This window comes from Ixodes scapularis, unplaced genomic scaffold (assembly GCF_016920785.2).
Source record: "Ixodes scapularis isolate PalLabHiFi unplaced genomic scaffold, ASM1692078v2 PGA_scaffold11__112_contigs__length_91849675, whole genome shotgun sequence".
Classification (NCBI taxonomy): domain Eukaryota; kingdom Metazoa; phylum Arthropoda; class Arachnida; order Ixodida; family Ixodidae; genus Ixodes; species Ixodes scapularis.
In genome coordinates, this window is record NW_024609837.1 from 11,312,912 (window position 1) to 11,339,246 (window position 26,335).

The following is a 26,335-nucleotide window of genomic DNA, read 5'->3' on the forward strand; positions in this document are numbered from 1 at the left end:
AGGAGCTAGGAAGCATAATTCACGCATTGTGGTACCTCCAGTGCTCAAAGTTGCAATTATCGGCAGTTAACCCTTTAGCCAAAAACTCCTGTCCAAAAATTATGCCTTCTCCTGGTAGAACTAAATATATGCTTCACAGCAGCGCGTGCAAAACACACCACGGAGCTGACCTGTCGCTAGCTTATGTAATGCTCAATTTCAAGGAATAGTATGTATAGTTGTACAAGTGCATGTTTTAGTATGTTGGCAGTTTCGCTATATTGTAACCTTTATTGAATTAAATAATTTCATTACACAACATGTCAAAAGTACAAAATAATGGGCAACAATAATTCACCAGTTAAGCACTTATTCTGTTGTGTGCTTATTATCGGACCCTCAATAAAGTAATTTCTCTCTCTATTGCTTTGCAATTTTATATACGTAAAAAAAAAATTTTTCTCGTTTTCACGTCAAGAAAAAAGGAAGTTTTGCGCATTGTTCACACACCGTGCTTACCAACTTTGAATGTCAGAGGAAGGGTGATGCTTCAGGTGTTTGCAACGTGCATGTCTTGATAATGTATACCTACCGTAACCTTAAATGCACCTACACATCTCAATTCTCTACATAAAAGGGAAAATTAGTCATGCTCTGCAAGGGGCCAAATTAGTTTTTTAATGGTTGTTCAGGCAAAAACGAGTATAGTTATTTCGGTTGCATTACATTTTGCTCTTTCATCTTTTTCTTTGCAGATGAACTCTGTACATTTCCTCTGGCACCAGAAGGAAAATGCAGAAGCTGCCACTGCCCAACAATCTGTTATGAGAACATGAGCAGGGCTGTGAGTCTAGCTGCTCAATAACGCCCGCCATATAATTACCTTCCCACTCCTGTGGCACGCCATTCGGAATTTCCGGGCATCGTGTGGGTTCGCTACGGATGACAAAACAGAGTGCCAGAAAGTCATCGTCGAAGCTAGCTACCGACAAAATGAAAACGGCAGCAAGTTCTTCCAGTTCTGCCTTCAACAATGCTTTGGCGTCTTGGGAGCCTCGACCACGCACGCGCAGCCAAAGCAAGGTGGAAGGCAACGAGCATGCACACACAGTCAAAGTAGACTACTATAGACGGGCGACGAAACAGGGTGCCAGAAAGTAGTCTCCAAAATAAACTGTATTCGGGTCGCATTTGTACATAAGCACACACGGGGCAATCGAAGAAGGCACGCCAGGCGTAGGGCTGTTCCGCATCCAGCTGCTTAGGGATGCCTGGGCTCGCCGTCCGAAGAGTCCGAGCTTTCGCGGGCAGAGTGACGCGTCCCTTCGAACTGTCGTAGGTGGATCTGCAAAGTCAACGAGCTGCCGTCAAGTACTGTACATTAGGGAGTATGCGAGCCCACTGAGCTAACCGAGCATTCTTTCATATCAGCCGGTTCCAGGGGTTGCCCCAGGAATTGAAATGTCTAAATTTTCAGTGGGAAGGGGGCATTAAGAATAGAGGAGTTGTTGCGAAAAAAGAGGGTGCCTTCGGAAAAACAAAAGGGGGGCGTACAACCCTCCTAGGGAGTGTGTAGGAAAATCACTGGCCGGTTCCCCGAGAAGTCAGTGCGAGGATGTGAAGCTTTACTTGCGTGCACCGGTGCAAACAGTTACGTGAGAGCGCCTGTGCAAAGTTGGCTCTTTTTCTTTATCTTTATTCAGGTACCCACTTCGCTATCAAGCATTACAGTGAATGGAGAAACAAACAATATACAGACACACACAAAAAAACTCATACATTCAGTGCGTGAAAAAAGGCATCATTGGAAGCTATTGAGACAGCGCGTGACAGAAGGCAGTTCCAATCCCGCGCAGTCTCTACAAAAAAAAGGGTGTCGCAGTACGTCGCCCTTAAAAGGAATTTCTCCAATTTTTAAAGCGTGGTTTCTGCGATCTTTCAATAACTGCCACTTAAGCTTATGTTTCCACTCAGTCATAATTAGTCGCGAATCGTAATTATTTAAGACAAACCTCAAAGCCAAATTTTGTATTACAGCAGAGCTGTTAAAAGCTAGTTTCCCCAGGATCGTGTCCGCCAGCGAACAAACAATGACACAAAACTCTGGACAGCTACCGCCATCTGTGAGCAATGGCGGCAACCAGACAACCGGGGGTCCTAGACAATGCAAGCATATTCCAGAATAGAATGAACGTGTGAAAAGTAAATTGTTTCCTTGAGCAACTGAGGTACAGTTCTGAAATTTCAACGCAGAAACCCTAGCATTCGTGAGGCCTTCAAGGGAATACAGTCAGCCTGCACATGCCAACACAGGTCAGATGTAAAGTATATACCGAGATATTTAAATTTATATAGGGTTTCTAAAACTTTTCCATTTAGCGAATAACAAAATGCTGCCGTTAAACCTTCCTTGTAAAGGTGGCATGCACATTTTGTTTTGTGTTCAAAGACATTTGCCATGACTGACACCATGATTCAATGTTATACAAGTCCTTTTGCAAAATCACACCATCATCCACATTATTAATCTGTCTCTATAGACAACACAATCATCCGCAAACATTCGAATGGCAGAACAAACATCAACAGCAATATCATTTATGTAAATAAGAAATAGAAGCGGTCGCCCATTTGGGATTGGAAGCCGTTTCAAACCACATACTGTTTTCTGAATGACAAATACTCACAAATCCAGTTACAAACTTTGTCATTAAGTTTATAAGCGCGTAGTTTAGAAATAAAAAGATTATGCAGAAGGACATCAAAAGCCTTACTGAAATCAAGAAATATACAATCAATCAATCCGCTTGTCGATTGCCAAAGAAAGGTCGTAAAAAAATTCAACCAATTGAATACTACAAGAATATCCTAGCCGGAATCCGTGTCGCGAGGAATGTAAAAGGTTAGATGCATTAAGATGAGTCATGATATTACTATATAGAATATGCTCCATTCCCTTGCATGAAATACTTGTTAAAGATATTGGTCGGTAGTTTTCGACACTGGCTCTAAGACCACTTTTATGCACTGGCATTACTCGTGCAAGCTTCCAGTCTAAAGGAAGCAAAGATTCAAGCAGCGATTTTCGAAACAGTACGTCGAAATATAGGCACAATGAACTTGAACAAGATTTCAAAACACGCCCAGGGATATCACTCGGACCAGCCGATTTGGTCGTATCCAAGTTACGCAATTGATTAAGAATTACAAAACAGCAAATTCAACTTCAAGCATAACGTTGGATGCCGCTGGAATGTTAAAATCTACAGCCCTCGTCTGCGAAGGTGTAAAAACCGACTGGAACTATAAATTAAAATGCTCTGCTTTTTCGTTATCACTGTCGACAAGAGTATTGTTATGCTTGAGGGTCGGGACAGAAGAATTATGTTTGCCGTTTGTTCGGACATATTTCCAGAACTCGTATGAATCTTGGCAATATGTCCGAACATGCAGCGAGGTATTTAAAATTAGGGTCTCTGCCAGACCCCTATACTGCTCCCCTACCGTTCCGTCCAATCCAACAACACCCTACCCTACCCCCTTCCGCTTTGTTGCTCTCGGATCCAACAAGCGCACATTGGCGTTCTTTCGCGACTATCTCCATCATTTGGCTGGATACTTGCTCAATATTTTACCGTAGTCTCGAGAAAGAACCTTCCCAAAGCCTCAGGGTAGTGTCGCGTTTTGCTAAGGGCTTTGGGTTGTTCGTAGCGTCGAGTAGTTGTCCCGAAGCTAAAGAATTTGGCTAAACACCGGTAGCCGCTCGGACTTTGAGGAGGCTCCTCGTTCGAGTCCTTCCCATCGGTTTTGACAGCCTTTGCGTTTTTGTTTGGACAAGTGGGTCTCGAAACACTTCCAACCACAGATGACTACTGGCCCTGCTCCGGTTTCCATGAAGTCCGCCGGAACAATGGTGCATGGAACGCATCTCTGACTGGTGTGTTTACCGCATTCGATTTATGCCCGACGACGTAATGGAAGTGTCACGTCGTCATCGATTGCGACCTTGGTGGCGTCACAGCAGCGGTGGTGGGTGTGGCAGACGCCTTTTGCGCTGCAGGTCGTTCTACAGCTTGACAGTCCACGGAATCTTCGGAAGCCAGGAGTTGAGGGAGGACGATACCCAAAAGGGTCGACTTTTTTAACTTCTGGCGTGACACGAATGAAAGTTACAGTGTATACTGGCAGTTGCAAGACAGAATGCAGCACAAAGTTTTAACGCGACAGCGTTTGGGAGCTCGTGTCGTAGAAAATCCGGCGTCGGTGTCGGTGGCATCGGAAATCCTGATTGGTCGATAGACTCATGACGTCAGAGCCACGTGACCTCATTTGGGAATTTCAAACAACCCAAGATGCTCACGTAAAACGAGACGTCACGCGTGGAATGAACGTGATTAAAACGGGACATGTAATGCAAATTAAAGGTTGCCACATGTGTCAAATAATTTAATGATTTCACATTATAAAGTAATTCATTGGCCCTTAAAGGGGCACTGACACATCAAAATCATGTTTTTTTTTTTTTATTGTTTGAAAGGATTGAAAACGATGCCTGGGCATTACCCTCAAAATTCGAAACTTGGGAATTTAGTATTTGTGAAATAAAAAAACTATTTACAAATGCCAAATTCGAAGTTCCCGCGCGATCCGCGCCAGTGGAGTGACGTCAACATTTGAAAGCTCCTGAGAGTCCAGTTTCTTTCGCGCCTTCGCTCCGAAAGCGAGGAGGTAAGAGCGAGAAAAGGGCGCCGGCGTCGCGGGAATCGCCGTACTGGGAAACCGGTTTCTTACGTGGGTGCCGTGCTGCCTACCGCTTCGAGCAGACGACGATGCCCTGGCGATGTCACAACCGAAACTATGATACACAAACGCAGTTGTTTTGACCGTTTGACGATTTCCTTTTCAAAGTTCGAGAGGTCGTCGGGCACCTAAAAAAGACCACTTTGTCTGATTCCCCGATTAACCGATCACCGTCTGCTACATGCCTCGAGCGCCGCCATGTTTTCCGAGGAAGGATACAAATCCAGAAGGCGACATTGCAACAAACTCCGATTTTTGGTATTTCAAAAAGAAGGGCCGAAGTGCGTTTGCAATTGCGTTAAAAAACATGTTTTACGATTGCCGTTATTAAATGTTATAGAAATGTCACCTATAAAGCTTCTATATTTCATGATTCTTGACGTCACGAATCAAAAGAAGCGAGAAGGCAAAAAGCGGGAGAATAACAAAAATAAAAAAGCGCGCTCGTGCAAAAAAAATTTTTTTTGCAATGCGTTTTTTATTTTTTTGCGTGTCTATGACAACAACGTGCATCATTCTAGACAATAAAAAAAAATACGACCTTTGGGGTGTCAGTGCCCCTTTAAGAAAAAAAATTAAAATTTTTTTGTTTAATGCAAAGACAAGTTAGTTACGCCCGTCTGCATTCGGTTACGAGCCAGACACGATATCGACTTGACTACGCAGACACGCTTGCATGACTTGGGAACGAGCAAGGGTTCATATGTTTAGCTATCGCGTTCCACTCTTAAAGGCGAAGCTTAAGTGTCCTCCTGTAATTTTTATCTGTGTACATGAACTGTGAAATACATTATAGTTGTTTTTATCAAGAACACACTGGCAATGTTTAGGAAAACTATCACCAGAAAAGTAATGTAGTGCCCAACATTTTTCTTCACTAGATACGCAGCACAATGCCTGGAGAGTGCAATTGTGAAAACAAAATTTCCAGAAAGCAATTTATTCTAAGCCAAGATTGCACCAAAAAACCAAATAAATCTTTTTGTCTTTTATGTTGTCGACAAAATCTTGACATCTTTTATAAAAGACATCCACAAAGTAAAAAAAGAGTGCCACAGTTGCACTGCCCATTAAATCCCAGTTAGGAAAAAGAATGAGTGAGCCTTTCCTTTTGTCCCGTTACCAAACGAGGTTTCCTAAAGTGAAATTTACGCTAAAATGTGGAACGGAGAAAAACGGGTTCAAAATGCTCAAACCTCTACCTTTTGTTTAGTGCCTCCGGACCGAAAATAATTTATAAAAAAATGAACCATGCAGTGTAAACAAATGAAACCTTCTGGGAATACTTTATAGATGTTGATATAAACATGGCATTTATAAAAATTGATGCTTTTAGGGACGAAGCTTCTTAGGGGCTAGCCATGTCAGTATGTCCGTCCGATGTCCGGTGCTCATGTAGGGCAAAAAAAACAACTGCATCTCCACGTGGTGAATGATGTTGATTGGGGCGAAGCCCTGGTGGAGCTTGTCTGCGTAGACGCTGAGCCGCAGCATGCCGAGCCTTTCGTTCGTTTTCATCCATGTCAGAAAGAGAATGTGTGGTATGGAACGTGGTTATATACGCATTTGAGCATTTGACCGCAGCGTGACATAGATGAAAACGAACAAAAGGCTCGGCATGCTGCGGCTCAGCGTCTACGCAGACAAGCACCACCAGAGCTTCGCCCCAATCAACATCATTCACCACGTGGAGATGCGGTTGTTTTTTTTGCAGAATCTTTTTTTTCTGAGTAGACGCCGCGACGATGGTGTCACTCGCATTCTTTTGCAACTTCTTCCGGGACTTTTACGCCCATGCATGCTGTCACAACATGTGACAGCATGCATGGGCGTGCTGTCACATGTTGTGACAGCACGCCCGGGACTTTTACGCCCATGTCATGCTGTCACAACATGTGACAGCATGACACTGTAGCTTTTGTGACGTCCTTCGCTGCTGCTTTCCCTTACAAAAATTATCAATGAGCTTCAATTGAATTTCTAATGTATTCTTATAGAATAAATTATAAACTCAATTGCAACTCATTGATAATTTTTTTGTAAGGGTTCGGACCACCTCCGATGGATGGGCAGAATGGGACGCTAAACACAACTGTCAGAGACTTGTTGCAGGCAGTGTAATCTAAACCGACACCCTAGCGTCCCTGGGAGTTAGAATGAAATAGTGCCGATTCGTTCGCAGTTTTTGCGGGCCAGCGATGGGGCGCAAGCTACGACTTGCCTTTACCAAGGAGATGCCGTAAGTGATGTCGCACTAGTTGATTCGAGTCCCTGTAAGCACACCTATAGGTACTTTGATATGTTGCACCCCTACTTGACACCCAACGTTGTTAGAACGCAAAATCCGAGTTAGGTTGCGCAGAATGCAGTTTTGCATTACATTATTAACGTTGGGAGCCTCCAACCCACCTGTAGGTGCATGGACACTTCGTCGCTGCGGCTGAGGTAGGGGAAGTTTCCTCCCCGCTTGAGGTGGGCTCTCTTGGCAAGAGGATAGAGCTTGTACAGGTCTTCCTTCACCTGCTGACTCAGGGCACTGCTGTCAAACACCTGGACGGGACAGAGAGCATAAGGCGGCTGCGTCGGGGCGAAGGCAAAATGTATTGTCGGGTGTGCCCTGTGCCTGCGCTCTCGTGTGAAGCTTCGACCACTTTGCACTGGCGCGCGTTTGCTGGGGTGAGTGCTTAATATGTCCTCTCCTTATATTTCAAATGCTTCAAAAGTAAGGGGGGGGGGGGGGGGGGGGGGGCCTTATTGCAACATAGGCGCATGTAAGGTATTTTCAGTATGCTATAAAAAAAAAACTTTCCGAAATGTACAAGTTCTTGAATATTTGTTCGTTATGTATGTTGCTTCACGTAATCGACAAAGGAGAGCGAAGGGATGGCGCTCTATGAAAGAAAAAGGTACGGGTAATTAAAAAGCGTATAGAAATTCAAAAGAGATTGTGTATTAATTTTTTTATTTATTTTTTATTTTTACAAAATCCAGCACTATGTGTTCAAAAGACAAAGAAAAAAAAAAATGTTTTTTTGGTGGTGTAGGGTTTTTTTTTTTTAACCAGAAGATTAAACAATAAAAAGTGTTCGCTTATTCGGTAAAAACGAATAAGCAAACACCATCGATTGGAAAGTTCAGAAAGCTGAACATTGCGTCAATCGAGGTAACCAAATGCAGACCTGCAAAAGGTATACCGAATGAAAGCAAAACATAACGACTTTACTCGAAACTGGGCTTTTACCACAGAAAAACACAGACGCAAACAAATGTTGATTGGAGACTTCCATACGTTCGAGTCGTCCTGTTGTATAAAACCCGTCTCAGGTGAAGTTGCTCACGTCAAACTTTTGTCAGCTTACTTGCAACCTCGTTTTTGTCCATTCATAATGGAAGCACTTCAGTGTCAAAAGGGCCGAAAAGGACTCACATCAATGATGGTGATGGGGATGCCATCCAGCTTCTGGGGTTCCACGTAGGAGTTGACGCAATTCAGCGTCAGCCTTGAGGCCAGTTCAGACTGGGACAAGCTGTCCAGCTGCAGAAGTGCAAGTCGAGCTCAATCAGCAACTGTGGCACACATAATTCGCACATGTCGTGCTGTTCAACATCGCAATCCTTACAGTGAATAGTCGAAATGCCGGCGAAAAATTTCGTGTGCGCTTTAGTTTTTGTCAGCCGTCTGGCTGGAAAGCAACCCGCAATGGAACGGGCGTCTGCAAATCCAGCTCCGCGGTTGTGCCACTGCCAGGATCGCGACGGGCAATGGCACGACACTTTCACGACGGCGTAGACGCGGAAGATTGAGGGACCACTTTTTAGGGTGCAGTAAGTGGACCGGACGGAGACGCGCTCCGGGGACCTTAAATGTACTCAAGGTCCACTCGAATAAGAGAAATGTTGAGTATATTAACGAACCAATCATTTGGATGCATTAGCCGCGAATTGCGGAAGCATGACCTGCCGTTACAATCGGAAATGGGAGATCACTTCGTTGTGCTAGCTGCGGGTGTCGGTACAGCTTCAGAAAGGCAGAGTTTATGGGCGAGGGCAGAGATCGAACGACCAGGAAAATTTTTGGAACCCTACGCAATTAAAAAGGGGGTACGAAATGCATCGGCCAGACGTCCCTGCATTTACGCGGCAAAGAGAGTGCCTTGTTAGATGCGCAATTGATTGACCACACTGCGATGTGTTTGGAGTTGCTGACTGTGTTTTCTTAAGGTTCAGATGAGAGTCTGCACTTGTTCGGCGTACACTTCTGCTTTGTCCCCATTTTTGCACGCATTACCTTTTGTCAGTATGAACACACTACGCCACATCGCCACCCTAATTTGGAAGGGGGGTGAGAATGACTCTCAGAACCGACCGAACGTGGCATTGATTGACTGCTGGTATGCTCAATATGCAGTTTTATACAGAGATTCTTTAAGGGGAGACACTACCCGGTAAAACAATTTCTGCAAAACAAAGTTGATTTTGAAAAAATGTCATATTTACATCCACCAACACCTAGAGTATTCCCAGAAAGTTTAATTAGTTTACACTGCATAGTTAATCTTTTATAAATTATTTTCGGTCCACCGATGCTAAAGAAAAGGTAGAAATTGAAGCACTTTGAGTGCATTTGCCTCCATTCCACTTTTTGGCATAAATTTCACTTTAGGAGAACTACCATTTTCCTATTCCACAATAGAGAAGTATTCTTAGGTAGTTTTCTGGCACAGAATTTAGTGAGGAACATGCCTGGCTGGTTAGTTTTTCTACTTTAACATTCTTTGTTGCTAAAAACAAAAATATATTTGTAAAAAAGTGCAGACATGAAATTTTTTTCTTTAAATCTTATGGAGTTATATTTACGAAAAACAATACAATATGACAAAATAACTTGCTGGGTATGTGCTATGGGTATTCCTATGACTATATTACACATAAAATCACAAATTTTTGTTTTACTTTACAACAATAGTTTTTTTGAGTAAACACACTGACTTCTATATTCTAACATTCATAACAAGTTTCAGAATTAACATAGGACAATGAAATTTGGCAGGGATGGCCTTGCCAGTGATATAAACTTCCACTGCAATTTTGATTGAAATCATGTAAGCGGTACAGAAGTTGACTTTTCTGGGTAGCGTACCCCTTAATAAAACAAGAGTGGGACTAGACCACAATTGAAGTTAGCTGGAAATCGATTGATCAATCAATTTGATTTCGTCGGCTGGGACTCAGCGTTTTTAATGACTGAAAGCAAGTCCCAGCCGAACGCTGACCCAATCTGTGGACTTGGACTTCATTAGGCTATGCCTAAAATTTGGCGCGACGGTTTTGTAACTTTGGAAATGTTAGAGCCATGTGCTCGCTGGACCAATGAACCTTGTCCTGTCAATCAACCACCCTCTCCGCGTGTGGGCACAAACGGCAGCGTGATCGTGCGGCGAAAAATTGACGCAGGACCGGTTCGATGAGCACGTCGTTTTCATCGTCCCGTCGGCGCGGCGCCGAAAAGCGTGTGGCGGGAGTCTGGGCCATTTGTCTTGCCGGGACAAGGATTCGGGTCTTTGTGGCAATGGAGCCACGGAAAGCTCGAAGCACCGACCTTCTCCACCATGAAGTCCATGGAGTCGGCGATGTCGGAGTCCACTGCGTGGGGAGTGTAGCTGCCCATGACCATGCGCTTGAGCACCATGGACGGGAAGAGCCAGAACCTGCGGCCGAGACACCGCCGCTTTAACGACGCGACCACGAGGGGTTCTATGCCTAGAATCTAAAAGGTCCAGAACCTAGAACCTAGAAATTTGTCACGGGGGCGACATTTCTCGTTCGACTCGTTGACGAGGATAAAACTTGATCTCGCTCGCGCATATGTTGCTATCCTAATACACGTACGAGGGCTATTCAATGGAGTTTGGTCGTGCTGACTGTAGAAATATGTAGGAGCAACTTATGTACCAACATTTTTTTTAAAACGGCCGTTTATAGGGGCGTGCGACTTATACACAGGTGCCACTCGTAGACCGGAAAATACGGTATGGACAAAAATGGTCCAAGGTCTTCGCATAGAGCTCAGTCGTTCCAACCAAGAATGTGATTTGCGCAATTTATTTGTTTACAGAAATATAACCCGAACTATTGCCGCACAAATTGATTTGGAACCACCTAGCGCAGATGGCTTGCTCTGAACAATGTGAACTTTATGCGACCACATCATCCGGAGACTGACTTCTTTCGAAATGTTCCTCCCCACCGGCACCTTTGTTGAAAAATTCAGTCGTGCAGGATGGTCAGCAATGCCTTTCCTGATCCTTCCCTACGAGCATCGATCGCTCGTGATCGATAGGCACGGAGGCTCGTTTCAAAACTTCGGTGGAGCTTCCGCACTCGCTGCGCCTTCTCATATGTAGTTTGAAGTCTACAGTTTTGAGTGTATCTCCCTTTTAGCGTGGCAGCGATCTTTAAGTCGGGCGTAAAATCGATGGCACGTCGTCACAGTTCACACGAGTTCAGGTCCTGCACACTTGCAAGCACGGCAAGTTTCGCGATCCTCCATCAATATTTTCGGACTCTGACAGCAGCGTCAGTGTGATGATGAAGCGAGTTCATCAGATTTTAGTTCTGATGAGCTGTGCTTCACTAAACTGAGAAACTGCTTAGTCCAATGGCATGTCAGTCATGGTGCTTGACTCAATTTTTAGTAGCTAAAAACCTTTTTGAGCTAGAACACTAGGTTTTTAAAAGCCTTTCGTTGTCAGAATTAAAAACATTCCATATATTTTAATTTTTTATTTCAATTTTTCATTTTGAGCTACAGCCATAAAACTTCAACCATTTTCTGGAAAAAATATATTGTGTAAGCCGAATTAAATTTTGTTAGAATTTAAGTGTCTGCTTCTGTATTTGCATCAATCAAAAGTACACTATCTAGCTTTATTTCTATGTATGGCATTATATAAATAGTTTCCACAGGAAAAAAAAAACTAACAAAAGATCACACAAAACAGGCACTTTTCCCGTGGTCAAGAATGAGGCAACCTTTTGAAGGTTGTCGGCCTACGTGTGTGGAGATAATTACACATCTGAAACTGCCCTCCTAAACACGAAACCGCGAGCTCTGTGGGACGTGTGGCTAATTGCTGTCTTTTGGCAAATTATAAATGTTATATTCATACAGTGTCTTGCTTTGCTGCGGCTATTTATAGTCCTGAAACTAGACACCCCGCATACGCGATAGACGTAAACGGTCGCTTCTTGTACAGGCTGTAGTCGCAATTGGAGTGCAAGCTGTTTTGATCCAGAATTTTAATGCTTCTCACGGGATGAGAGCTTGCATCGCTTCGATTCAGACTTTTAATGCTTCTCAGAGGACGAGAGCTTGCATCCCGATGGAGAAGTCCCATAAAACACCTCCAGTTTCGAATCCCAAACCACCGAAATGTTGTGGAAGCAGACGCACCCAAATGAAGGATGGAAGAAAGGTCATTTTTTTGCCTTCATTATTTCCATCTGATGCTTCTCAATCTGGATAGCCTGCAAGCACTCTACATGCTCCTGCTAAATATTTAAGAAAGAAAATTAGCAGTGACCTTTATCTTTAAAGTTCTCTGATGCATGAAATGCAGTATTTGAGGAGTGATCATTTAAAATTATTTAGAAGACATTACACTATTCTTTTGGGGAGTGAAGAACCTTTATTTTTATCAAACTCCCAGTACAATGACCGGAGAAACAAAATTAGTGTAAAGGTCATGTGACATCAATTGACGTCATCCGAACTAAAAACCAATTCAATTTGTCTGCTAAATTTAGTGGGAAATGCATGGACGGACGGAAACATTTTGAGATTGGGGGGTTCCATTAAAAAGCATTTCATACTCTAGAAAAAAATCTCTGTACATTGACCCTCCCCCCCCCCCCCCCCCCCCCCCTTTTTTTTTTTTTTTATAGTACTTTCCCTTCAGAAACAAAAGCTAACCACTGGGGCACGCATTCGGAAGAAAACAACCGACTCAACCGCAAAAGGGTTAAGGGTGCTCACAGTACGGCGGTGTCGGTGTAGGAGAAGATGGAGGTGTCGGAGAAGCTGTTGCACAACACCAGGGACTGGACCCGGGGGCAGGTGTGGGTGGCCTCGGCAAACTTCTGGGCCAGGAAGCCGCCCAGCGAGGCCCCCAGCACGTGCACCTTGTCCAGCTGCAGATGGTCCAGCAGCTTGCGGAAGCCGCACACCCAGTCCCGCATCGTCCAGTACACCGGGTACTCCAGCTACAACGGGCAAGGACCGATCAAAGCCTAGGCACGTGAAGGTGCAATACCACTCGATGGATGCTTTAATTAAGGAGCAGCACTTTAAAATTTCTTTCGTGCCTACTAGATTACTGTCCTAACATCGAGTTCCTACTCTGCTATGCAGCCCCCGTTTCTATGGAAGCAGCGGTAGCACAGGGGGAGGGAGGGGGGAGGGGGGGAGAGAAAAAGAGAAAGAGAGAAAGCATAAGACCCCCAGTGGCACATAAGACCCCCAGTGGGTACTCCAGCTTAAATGCAGTAGCACAGATAGAGGCGGAGGAGATGCCACAAAACGTGCGAGAGTGCTACCGCGTAGACCCAAGGGATCCAACTAGTACCACTTAGAAGGCAAGGTGTGCCCATCAAAGAGGCAGTGCAACAATGTATGTTTAGTAAATACCAGGGTATCGGAACAAAACGAAAACCAAAAACGAAAAACGAAAAAAACGATATTTTTTGGCGGAACGGAAACGTAATCGAAACGTTAATTATTATTTTGTTCCGGAGTGAAACCGAAAAATTGTCTTATCGGTTTTCGGGTCAAGGGAAAATATCAGGTATTTCAGTAATTCGTTTCACGCGAAGACACTGCCGTTGGTTTGTACCATAATTAAAGAGAAAACAAGCATCGCCCCCGCGTCTAAACTCCGGGCGAACAAGCATAGCAAAAACAAAGACAAAAACTACTACGAGAAACAAAAAACATGACGCAAGGCACCATTGCTTCCCACCAATGAGAGCGCGGTGGCGTGACGCCTTCACACGCTCGCAATGCTCTCCTTGGCTCTTGCGCCCTCTCCCTCCATGCTTTCTTGGGACGACACAGACAGACAACAGATCACGGCAATCGCGGGAAGTTTGTGACCCGGCGTTGTAGAAGTCCATCTTTTGTTTTTCTACGGATACGGCAGTCTGAGACTCTGTTGCAAAATGTACTTCTTCATCCCTATGGGCCTTCAGGGCCTTCTCGGCGCTGAAATTTATTTTATCGGACCAGAGGTCTTGCCTTTCACCGAGCACACTTGATGACGTGCTGCTTCTGAGATCATGCTCGGTGCCTTCATCATGATCTCATTCTCAAGGCGATGAACATGATCTCAGAAGCAATGTCGTTTCCGCGGATTCCTCTAGAGCACCTGAATTATCTATTTTTGTGTAAAAATAAACATTGCGTTCCTTTTAATTTTTTTTTTTTTTTTTTTTTTTTTTTTATAGAAAGAAACCGTTACGAACCGTTAGGGAGCATTATTTTTTCGTTCCGGAGAGGAAACGGAACGGAACTTTTTTGTATGGAACGAAAATGAAAACGGAACGAAAAACATTTCGTTCCAACACCCTGGTAAATACCATAGGTGGTGCATTTTGTGTATGGAAAATTCAAAGAATTTACTTTCCAGGGTAAGAAATGAAAAATGTCTTTTTCTCTGCCTACAGCGTCCGCCTGCAATTGATAACCATCTTTGATTTTTCTTTACAGGTTTGTGGGTCACTCAGTCCGCTATGTATATATGTGTTTTGTATGTGAGAATGATCAAACACGCCCTGTCAACTAACGCCGAAAAAGTGCCCCATTTTTTACTTAAAAAGATTGTCTGTTTTTGGCGAGGCAGAGCACCTGCAAGGAGAAGGTGGAGGGAGGACTGCTGCCGTCATCTTTCAGCTGTTGCGCCAGTTCCTTTGCAGACAGTAGCTGCCAGTAAAGAAAAAGTTTTCTCATTTTCTTACTTTTTACAGAGTTAAGTTCATTCTTGGAAATTTGAAAACACAAAATTCGCCATCTATGGTCAACTCTGTATTAAACTGCACCACGATACACTGATGTTTTCGGTCGGTTTCAAGTAGGCTGAATTCATTGGGCCCCCCTGGCAAGTGGACACTGCAACACGCAGGCTTGCAGTCTCACCGATATGACTCTGTAGCCCCGGGCTGTGAGCGTTAGGATTTGCTTGAAGAAGACGTCCGCGGTGCCACTGATTGGCGGCAAGCAGACCAGCGGACAGCTGATGTTGCGGGGGCCATGGTCATAGTAGGTCCACACCTTGGAGCCATCGTCATCTACTATCACCTGAGTTTTAGAAGAAGAAAATTCAAACGGCGCATTCCGAGCATTCGGCGAACGCGACGCAACTTAATGTTGCATCATCCGTTCTCGTGTCGTTAGAGTGGATACGAAGGGCCACATGTTTTTATGGCTCGTCGCATCCACTCCAACCATACGAGAACGGATAACACGACAGTGTCCAGAAATAAACAGATTCCTCGAGGTTAGAAGACGGCAGTAGCTCAAGTTGGATCTACGTAGAACGTACTATGACCGATTTGAATTATTGACAATGCTGCATAAGGTGGCCATGTGTCTGGTACCTCGAGGGGACCACATTCAGGGTATACAATTGCCTCCACATAGTATAGACTTGACAAGCACACGTATGTTCTGCCGTAGGTCACTCTCAGGCTTGACAGTCCACTGGAACAGTCACAAGTGGGGACACGTTTGCTCATAATTTCCACTGGAACTTCTATGACCGCAAGGATTCCGGCTCGACAGCATGTTGCGCCGGCTCTACAACGTAATTGGTTACCACTTCGGGAGCTCTTTCGATGCAGGGGCAGTAGAAGGTGCTAAACACACTGGTCAAAGAAGCATTCCAGCCACCACACCGTAACCCCCTGTGCAAGGAGCAGACAAACTCGCTTACTCTGTATGGCTTAGCTCTATGCCACGAGAAGCAACGTCAAACTGCATGCATTTCGGCTGGCATTCGAACCTGTCAATGCAAGACCTCTTGGCTCGCCTCCCTCTCTGGAGTTTCTGTGGAACCATACTCTGCACCAACGATTTTGTGCTACATTGCTAAGGCTAGAATAGCTTCCACACTGCTGCAAGAGCACGTGGCTTTGTCCTGTGCCTTACTCGCAAGTTTGCTCGTGCAAAGGAAAGGTCGAACAAACCTACGTGCTCGTGCACGTAGCTTGGAGCGTTGGAAAACTGCAGAAGCTATGCTAGCCTTGACAATGTAGCTCAAAATAATTGATTGATCAATAGCTGACGAGCTGGGCAAATAAATGTCGCAAGCTAGGAAAAGATTGGTGTACAATGGCATTCTGAACAGATCGGTTTGTCATTTCAACGAACAAATTCTGCTTGGCGCATGGAGCCATGGCACAGATAGGAAACTGCCCGATAACGCTAGAGGCTTTTGATATGTGGTGAGAATGGACATGGCAAACAACAGCCCGATCACAGTGTAAGCCTGGTTATTCCCTGTGGCCACTAAATTTTTTTGCCCTACCTAACTGGAGGAAATTCATTGTTGCTGCTGGTTTTAGAACAGTGGGGTTTCTTTGGGGACACTCTGCCACTGTATTTGGCAGGCATAGCTTTCTAGCATGCAAGTGTTAAAGACAGATAACTTATACTCCGATAAAACTGTTTTCTCTGCCACGCTTAACGAAGCATGCGAGCAAATATGTCACCTTCACAAGCGTTGTGTAAACAAAATTTTCTTTTATATATATATTTTTAGCCTTGACTGACTACGTCTTTAACTCGGATCACCTAACCCTATCGCCCAGCGATTTCTGACACACGTAAACGGCACTTTATTCAAGCCTAAACCTTTTGAACAACAGGTACCAACCTTTCTCTGCGGTACTGTTCCCCTGAAGCTGATGTACTCCGGTGACAACGCGATCTCGCTGGCTGGTTTATTGCTGAGCAGGTGTAACCTAGTAGAGTTGAAACGCAAAAACACAGAAAAACCGTCATGCTATCGTAAACCGTAGCAACAGTCATGTGTGCAAAGTTGCTATCTTTAGAGTAAACAATATAAACTTGAAACTTCCGAACCCTTCCTGGAGCGCTCAGACATAAGGGGCAGTAAAAAGAAACGTTCGTCTTAATAGCCAGAGATAACTATAGAGGTTCGTGCTTTGACCGAGTGCTAACTATCATTACCAAGTTGATGGTCGCGGTAAGAAATCACATAGTAGAAGGGGCACATACACACGTTCTGGGTTCATAGTTGCAAGGCATCAAGGCTTGTACGACTAGAGTGGGAGGTTGGGAAGCTTTGGCTAGTTTGGCAGTATCAATTCCTTAACGCCGCTACCGCTGTTAGCTGATATATGTGCCAACTAATCTCTGACTAAGCTTGCAGCTTTTCGGTTTTTCGGCATCACCACTACATCAGGAACGCAACTTCGCCCTCCCCCTCCTCGCCAATCCTCCACTCCTCCGTCAAACGCAGCAGCCGTCGTTTCGTATTTACCATTGCGTGAGTACGAATATTTACTTTAGTTAAATATAATACTTATATAAAATTCGTATTTTATGTCAAACTTTTTGGATCAATGTTTAAAAGTACAAACAGAGTTTTAAATACATCCTGGCGTCTGCCGTTTAAACCGGCTTAATTAGCAGCCGCCATTTTCGGTTCGGTGAATTGGTTGGAGATCGAAGGGCGATCGTTCTCGATATTGGAACCAAACCGGCCAAATTTCAGAATGGGTGGTGATGTGCAAGGACACGGAGATCACGGCGTCCACGGCATACCCAAGATCCCGGATTACAGAATCTACAAAGTGGAAGACGTTCCTCGGCTCGTCCGTGCTCAGAAGCTACTGGCTGCCAAAGGACTTCGTGACCCATGGCTGAGGTATGCAAAGCCATCCTAGCCTTTCGCAGAAGTGTTCGAACTTCGACGCTATAAACCAGAAATGATCTTGCTGTCCCCTAAACGTAAGAAATCTCAACCAATGGAGCAACATCAGCTATATTGATGTAGCGGAGGATTCATCTCACTGACTGGATGGTATGTTTTGAAGGTCGTACACTCTTCAAGATCCAAGCATTCGAACAGCGCTGTTCGCAGGGGCACATACTTACTTCCATTGTGCGAGCTCTCTTTCTATGTGGGCTTCCCTCGAAATAAAGTCCTCGAGCTCGCTGCATCGTGCCGCGAGTTCATACCAGCATCTCCGAAATCGTCATTTCCGAGTTTCTCCCAAAATGTACGACAAAACGCAGTTTATTCGATCGGTAGTAGATGAATACTATCGAGCACAGCATCTTTATGGCTTCTATAGGCCACAGAAAGCCCTTTAAATGTGATGCCCCGAAAATAAGATCGAAAGTAAGCAATTTTAGTGTTTATACAACTACTGTCGAAACCGGTTATAACGAAGTCAACTGGAATTGAAAATCACTTCGCTATATCCGCTATTTCGTTATAACCGACTTTGTTATAACCGGCCTAGACAGTACCTCCGTAGCGTTCGAGCACCATCCCTCTGCAGAGAACAGCGTGCTCTGGGTATATTGCATTCGAAATTAGGTAGATACATTCATTCCAATCGAACGCTGAGCCACTCGTAGCTTTCAAAGTAGCTTTGTTCGATTTACCTGCACCTGTGCAGAAAAGTGTAGGGCAGCGTACTTCTGCTATGTCTATTTAGATTTGACCACAATCACACAGCCCTACTCTTTTCCGCACCGGTGCAGGTAAAGCGAATGGAGCTAGTGTTGACGTTGTGACAACACTGTGCCATTCATCCTTAATGGGAGCTAATGCGAGCCATGGCCTCGGTTTCAGCTCCATGTCTAAACGCGTCACTGTGGTTGATTGCTTCCCCAGGAACGAAGTGTGGAAGTTCTGCTTGGAAAAAGAGAGCACCACCATGCAGCGCTTCTGGAGGTTCTGGAAGCGCGGCATGATGCCCGGACTTGCCCTGGCAGTGGCTGCGGTAGGGCTCGAGCAGGCCTGGAAGTTTGCGACAGGCGGAGACATCAAGCACCACGGCGAGCACCATGGCGAACACCACTGAACCTCGGCTTCACACCTACCACAATAGTACCTCCAGCCGCGTAGAACTGGCAATTAAATCTGTACAGAAGTCCATGCTTGTCACGTTCCAGTTTAGACTTTGTGCCAGCTCTTGCGACGAGACGCCATCTATTGGGCAACCGTAGAAGGGGCACTTCCGTATATTTCCTACACACGCATCATTCAATCTTTCCTGACTGGAAGATCTTCCAACCATGTTGTACACGACCATTTATTATAGATGGTGCATACATTTGATCTTGCAAATTTACGCTTTCTCTCTAGTGAAATACGGTTCCAGAGCATGTTCTCTCATCACAAAAACTGTACAGTCTGCTAGAGCCAATCAAACAAAAGTTAGATCAACAAAGTAGCTCGTCCTTGTGCGTTTGCCATCACCTCCTAAATCAATCGCGTAGAATGAAGGCGTCGTGGTCCTGCGCTTTTTTCCGGGTGCAGTTGGCCGAGCCGGTGGCAGCAAACGGACAAAGGCAACGGGTGCTGCGACAATGCACTTTTCGTGCTTCCAATAGGCTTCATCGGACCACAGCGTTGGCTGTGTAAGGAATCTTTTCACAGGGATGTCCTTGGCAGTGTTCCAAATCTTACTCAAATGGGTCGGAGATACTCTGGTGGTTCGTGTCACGTGACAACACAGAGGAACGCTGGACGTGGGTAGGTTTTCGAATGCCAAGGCACAAAACCTTTACCCTGCTTCAATCCCGCTTTGGGCAGTCTGCAAAAATTGGTTTCCCGGCATATCGTGCCAAAATTTACTACAGAGGTGCGGCTGGGTGGTGCACCTGTACAAGAGGGAAAGGGGAATCCCAGCCTTCTCTCCTCTTCCATATGCTATCTCCCCTGTAGCTTTGGCTGTACTGCTCGGTTTTAGTGAGACAAAGTACAGAGTACACACTGTAGAGCAAACACTTGGCTTCTGCAAAATAATCACCCCAACTGCTCATTCACACTGGAAGCGGATCCGCATTCTCAAAGCGGTTGCGAACACGGATCCGCTTCCAGTGTGAATGAGCGGTAAAACAGATCCAACAGTGTGGTACGATCTGCAGGTCGCAGCGCCTCCTTCCTTTTTTTCTCAGAACATTGTTTTTACTCAATATTTTAGTATAATCAATGTGCCATCTCAAGTCATCTTTGTGAAAAGTTTTGTTAAAATGACATGGCACATCTTTTAAACGCCCAACCCACAGCGTGTGCTCCATGCCTTCCGCCGAGCTTTGGCTCTGCATGCGCACACTGAAGCATTGTCGAGGGTAGGAAGCTGGCGCTAAAGGTGCAACCGCCAAATCGACTTCCTGTTATTCTCACCTTGAGAGTGGCTACAGCAGGGGTGGCCAGGATGACCTGGCCTAAGAGCCGCAAACAACACTACGAAACCTCCAAGAGCCACGGGGGGGGGGGGGGGGATTTTGTTCAGGGCAATAAACGAAACTAACTACTTTCATTCTATCAGAGTCAAAAGCAGTCCAAGTGTACATAAGGTAGCAGTAGCACAAGACAACCAAACCGCAACATGTCTTTCGTTTTAAAGCGCCTTCCATTTCTCTTTTTGCGGAAGTGCTCGTGTGACTGGGAGGGAGCCACGAGCCGCATTCTACCACGCGAAGAGCCGCAGCTTGGCCACCCCTCGACTAGAGCATGGGCCTCTCAAAAATTTAGGGTTGTTTTCACCAAAAAAAATAAACCGCATTGCCGAACACTCATTCTCCACCCAAAATGTTGCACTGAAGGTGTGAACCACATGTCGGTTTCAAAACTAACCGCTACCTCATTCAAAAGTCGAGATTTTCTCAAACTGGAAGTGGGAAAACCAGGTTTGTATTAGCCGGTTTCAGTTCACCGACGCCATGCAGCTTCACGTTTTCGAGCTCCATAGACCGCCATTTTCATACTGAAAATTTGAGAAAAATGCATTTCCAGAAAAAGTAGCCGTTCGTTCTGAAACTTTGCATCTGGATCAAACCACCAGCGTTGTATTTGAATAGACGAGTGCTGAACAGTGCAGAATATTGTTGCAGTAAAAGAAACCCCCCCAAAAAAAACAAAAAAAAAACAACCTGCAAGTGTACTATGGGAACACCCTGTTCATTCTTTGTTGTTCCACAGGTACCTTTCGAGCCTCGCTCAGTGGTTGGCCTGTACAATTTGCGAGCGAATTGACTGTTCACTTTGACGACGGGTTGGTCTGCCTTTTGAGATTGAGCAACACCGGTTCACGCTGGAAATGGGCGATTCAGCCATGTGCTCACAAGATGCATGTCGCAGCAGCAGTTACACGATTTGCACACCAGTAGGACACTCATTCAGATTAAAATGGGTAGAGGCCACTTTAGTGTTTGCACCCCAACAGCAACCATGCTGGCATATACGAGGCCAATTTCATGCTTTGCGCTTCAAAACATTGCACTAGTGGTTGAGGTGCGCTTACGAGTACTGGAAAGAGGGGCGAACGGAGAATTGCTACCCTTTATGGAACATTCTGCTCCAGAAGCCATGTTGGTTGATCAGGGGCATTGCACTGGAATGCACGAATGAGTTGCACATTAAAAAAATGAAATAACTGGATAACTTTTTTTTTTTTTCGTTTAGGTTGCATTAAACACCACTGCAAATTTAGTAGTACACCTGTAGAGCATTTCACATGAAAATATCTTGCAATGTTACAGAATTGGCACCTGACCTTATGTATCGCATCCAATGTAGTTGAATACATGGCTCGCACACAACGTCATTGCACCCCTGCTGGTGGTGCAATGACACTCAGTGGTGCAAACCTTTTGCTGAAAAACCTCAAGCTCAGCAGCAAGGGCACTCCAATAGAAATTTAATTGCGCATGTCTAGGCAGCCGATGGATAATAGGCCCCAGCAGGTGTCTTGTGGCTCCGACGTAGCCGAGAAATTTAGCCAGTGCAGTACCACTCCTAGCCCCTAGCCTGGGGGGTCAGCATCATGCAGGAGTGACAGGATTAAATCCAGCATTACTGAATACAATGGCAGCTGATGCTGCATCGTGTCAAGGAAGGAAAAGCCAGCGCATTGCAGCGATGTACTGTAAAAGTTAAAACTTTTCAAATCCTCCCAAGTAGAGTGTGACACAGCACAAACAAGCAATCCCAGTTTATTTAATTTATGCTCGCAGGATATCACTCCGCCCTCCAACATTTGTAGGCCCTTAGACACGATCAGAGAGCGAAATGGCAATTAAACAAAAATATAGCATAACCCCAGGCTGAGCTAGGGTATGAACATTTACTTTTTTTTTTTTTTTTCCCTTTCAATACTTTACATCCTACCTTCCCTTAAAGGTTGGCATCTACAAATAAGCGTGCCGCTGCACCGCAGGGAAGCAACGTGGCAATCGGCAGCAAACATTCAGGATTGTCCACGGTTTCCCGAATGGTGCTCTTGCCGTATGGGCCCAGTCTGAAAATTCGTGCCTCGACTAACCAGCTTCGTTGACACAGCCAACAAATTCACACGCGCATCACCACAGAACTGCGTATCGAAACGTCGCCTTCTCGAGCAGACAATTTGGCTATCACACTTCTGCCTAGTTTGTAGAAATGCCAGGACATCACACGGGTCCGAAATTCCCGATCGCAAAGACTCTCTTGGTGCTTTTTCCTTTACAACCGGGTCAACGGTACGTTGTCCAGAGCCAGCAACCTCACAGAACACCTTCTATACCCGGCGTCAACCATTTCGTGCTACGCCTTCGAGACCGCGTGGCTTCCGCAGTGCTCAACACAGTGTGGGGAAGCTCCTCTTCCCTCGACAAAGTGTCACAAAATCGTTGGCACCGGGTATAGACAATGCCTAAAAATCCTCCAAGCTAGACAAAAATTTACAACTTTTATTCGCAAGATATAAATAACGCGAAAGGCCCTATATCGTGCCATCTAAAACCCGGTTACCGATTCTCGAAGCAAACCCAAAATGCTCCTTTTTTTGTTTGGCTAGAGTTTCAAACCAGATTTTATGCACGCTCCGAGCAACAACAGAAAGTGAACAGTACCACTAAAAAGACCTAGTGCTTGCATTTATTAATTTATACACCCAGCAGTCCAAATCATACTTTGCAGGTTACAAAAAAAAAAAAAAGGGATAATGGAGGCAGAGTATACATACACTGCGACAAAAAACTCATCGTAGTCTCCGGGCAAAGATAAAAATAAAAAAAAAATAACCCCACCCAACTCAGATAGAGAGAGAGAGGCTTGGAGAAAAAAAAAACTTAAGGCACTTGGACTGACAAAAAAAAACGCGGCGAGAGAAACTTCAGCGTCTGCCTCCGCCGCCCCTCGTTCGACATCTCTGGCTCGCAAAAATATAAAGCTGGGGCGGCGGACGACTCCCTTTTTTGCCTTCCTCGCCATGCCTCCTCTCTCAACTTGCCTCCTGCACAAAAATAACGCGGGACGCTCCTCACCCCCGCAGGCTACCCTCTAAATAAAACAATAAAAAAGGTCTCACACTGCAGTACAATAGCAAAAAAAGAAAAATGGGAGAGGAAACGACAGAAAAAAAAAACACGAGGGATCCTCATTAGCCTTTATATACACATTTCAAAGAACTGTCTCGCTTTCTTTTTCTTCTCTTCCCCCAGTACCCAAGTTGTCGCAGTCCTAGTAGTCGTAACCACCCTTTGCAGCTTTTGTACGATCTACCTCTTCTAACAGACAGAGCACTCTGTCATCCCTGTACTGACTAGGGCCCTTCCCCAATGCGCGCACACACAAAAAAAAAAAAAAAAAATGCAAGAGCAATTATTTGGATTAAAAAAGAAACTGGGACAATCCAAGCACCCATTTCCCCGGAACTGTTTGCGAACCACGGAGCTCGGTAACAATCTTTCTTTGCCCCCCAAAAGAAACGCTAGACGAGAAAAAAAGAAACACTGCAGACGTCGTGGAGAAACAGTCGACAGACGGAGACGAAGGTCGAGACGTCGTGAATGCACACTGCATGTGCCGAGGAAGAAAACCCCGGACGGCGAGAAACCTGCTCCGGATGGAAGTCCGTGGGGATTTCCTCCGTGAGGTGGTGTCCAGACGTAGTTTCCCTGTATATGCAAACACCGTCGAATCCCACGCGGAAGGAAATGCTCGCCTGTCCGGCGGAAGTGTCCACTAAAATTCCCGTCCAGGTGAGGCCGTCTGCACGAATTCGATGCGAACCGTCGTCGAGTCCCGCGTCAACGAAACTGCTTCCGCGCGCGACGCTTCGGGAGACAAATGTACTAGCGAAGGCCCGCCCGTGGAAAGAGCCGACGGATGGAACGAAAATCCGACATAAAAGCACAATCTGGGAGAACACTGCCGTGACCAAATGAAAACGGAATCCGTCGGAACCTAAGCCCGCCGAAAAAACGGGTCGTAGTGAAAAGCCTTCTCCACTAAAGTTTGAAGCTCGAATTCGAGGCAACACCCCGTCGCAACGAGGGTAGACTCGCACAAAAACCAGTTTGCCCGGACAACCTCACCTAGACGAAAGTCCCGTCCACAACAAAACCTGGCTCCAAGCCCGGTGGCAGGGTGTTCAGTGGTCCAAGGTTGCGGCCAGTCGACAGCAGTGGGCCTTGTTGTTCGCAATGGCAGAAAAGACTCAATAATATTAATAATAATGAAAAAAAAAAAAAAGTGTAGGGAAAAACATTTCTGCTGTAACGCTCCATACGAGAGAAGAGGGATAAGCTCTCGTACCCCACCCAACTTCCCCCTCCGGAACAATCTCCCCGTCGAGGGAGTGGTAGCCTTTCCCCTCAAGCCCCCCCCCCAACCAAAAACTGCCGTGCACTGCTGCAAGTACAGTTCCTAATGTGTCCACGGTATGCAACGCAGTCCAGCGCGGCGCAAGAGTCCCACAACGAACACAAAGTGCCCGGTTGCGTGCACCGTTGTGTCCTTCCACTTTGCATATAGTATCCTCGCATCCGTTGCGTCGCGCGAGTTGCTCAGTCCGTTTCCCTGTCGCGCCGCCTCCACACTTCCGGCCCTCCTCCGTGGTGGTGTCTCCGTCGTCCGCCGGGGGCGCGGAACTAGAGGCGCCGGAAGGTCGCAACGTCCGTTCCGGCCGGCCCGACTGCGTCAAGCAGGAAACGGTGAAACGAAGGGGAGAGAGAGCCGGAGGAACGCAATACTGTCGCGGGCACCGCACGCAATCCTGGCGTCCTTCTCCCGACGTAGTCCGCCCTCTCCCCCCGGGCCGTCAGTGGCGAGGGGTCACCCTCAGTGGGCGTCCTCGGCGGGGGGGCTGCGGTGCCTGTGCGCCCCAAGCGGCTGGCGGCGGTCCCGCGAGTGCGGCCTCTGTTCCATCCGGCGATTCCCGCGCTGGGGCAGGGCTGTCGGGGTACCTTGGTCCCGCTGGGCTGGGCTGCAGCCTGCAAGGAACAAAGGCGGAGCGGTCGGACCGTGGCACGGGTTTGAATCATCCGAAGATTGGACGCGACGAGGCGGGCCTTTCACTGTTTGTGCTATCGGTAGCACCATCGTTCTGCTAAGCCGTTCCCAGACTGCGGATGCCGTACCACAGTCCCCAAAAGGACACTTCAACCGTATTGACTTTGTGCAACCTCGCGTACAAGACGTCGCTAATACACACGTGTGCAAGTCCCGCTTCAGGGCGCTGCCATCTTGCTTTGTCGGGGTGCGCTTGGATGCGCCATAATATGATTACGAAGCCTCGCTAAGGCGTCGCTATCAGAATATGGCCGAGCCCAAGCGCACCCCACTGGGCAAGATGGCGGCGCCGAGACCGGACTTGCCAACGTGTACAATTTTCGGTTTGGGCGGTACACGGGAACATTCCACGTTCCCAAACAGTTCGATGTCGCAGGAGCCGGCACATCAAGCTGTCGATTGTTGGCATCCTGGCAATTCATTGCCGATTTTCTGGCAAAAGAAACGACTGAACGCAAGTGTCGAGTCTATTCGGTGACAATGAGGAAGGCGCAGCACACATCACCGATCCACTGCCACGATCGCAGCGGGCGACGGCACCACACAAGTGCGACATCACTAGATGGAAATCGAGGGACTACAAAAAAAATTTAGAGCTGTTACCTTTACGACATCTAAAACGATGCCTAGGGGACGACCTCGGGGGCGCCGCCTAGAGGACGACCTCCGGGACGACCCCAGAGACGACTTCTAGGACAACGCCTAGAGGAAATCAACTTATGCAATCTTGTGCGCAGCAAGGACGAGGACAAAAGGGAGAACAGGACATAACAAGGTGCACAAGATAGCATTGCGGCAACCCGACAACCAGCAAGCCAGTTACCACCATCGCTCGTAGATTGCGGTAGCTGTCCAAACTTTTATCAATACCCCGTTCCACCTTCAGTCTGAGCGCAGTGGACGCCACAGGCCATCCCAGCCGATCCCACGCCGGGAAAAAATTGCGTGCCCTGCAGGTTTGGCAG

At 46.2% G+C, this 26,335-nt stretch overlaps 3 protein-coding genes across 9 annotated transcripts in view; 1 reads left to right on the forward strand and 2 right to left on the reverse strand.

Annotated features, from left to right (window-relative positions):
* Window positions 1–1,139: 1,139 nt before the first annotated feature.
* Window positions 1,140–17,308, reverse strand: LOC8043621 (maspardin). The gene is made up of 8 exons (XM_029974537.4): window positions 17,072–17,308; window positions 16,707–16,794; window positions 14,969–15,130; window positions 12,815–13,041; window positions 10,379–10,487; window positions 8,207–8,314; window positions 7,189–7,329; window positions 1,140–1,324 (listed from the first exon to the last, which is right to left on the reverse strand). The coding sequence occupies exons 1-8, from the start codon at window positions 17,086–17,088 to the stop codon at window positions 1,241–1,243; spliced, it is 936 nt and encodes a 311-aa protein (XP_029830397.2). The 5' UTR covers window positions 17,089–17,308; the 3' UTR covers window positions 1,140–1,240.
* Window positions 17,309–17,452: 144 nt separating this feature from the next.
* LOC8043620 (NADH dehydrogenase [ubiquinone] 1 beta subcomplex subunit 3) lies at window positions 17,453–18,965 on the forward strand. Its single transcript, XM_002400243.3, has 2 exons — window positions 17,453–17,723; window positions 18,702–18,965. Exons 1-2 carry the CDS (start codon window positions 17,572–17,574, stop codon window positions 18,889–18,891), a joined length of 342 nt encoding a protein of 113 aa, XP_002400287.2. The 5' UTR covers window positions 17,453–17,571; the 3' UTR covers window positions 18,892–18,965.
* A 3,049-nt stretch (window positions 18,966–22,014) lies between these two features.
* LOC8043619 (la-related protein 4) overlaps window positions 22,015–26,335 on the reverse strand; it is a 76,609-nt gene continuing 72,288 nt past the window's right edge. For all 7 annotated transcript variants that reach the window (XM_040499878.2, XM_029974536.4, XM_029974534.4 and 4 more), the window contains one exon: window positions 22,015–25,291. In XM_040499878.2, coding sequence (XP_040355812.1) covers window positions 25,140–25,291 — 152 coding nt within the window. In that variant the 3' untranslated portion in view covers window positions 22,015–25,139. The remainder of the gene's footprint in view (window positions 25,292–26,335) is intronic.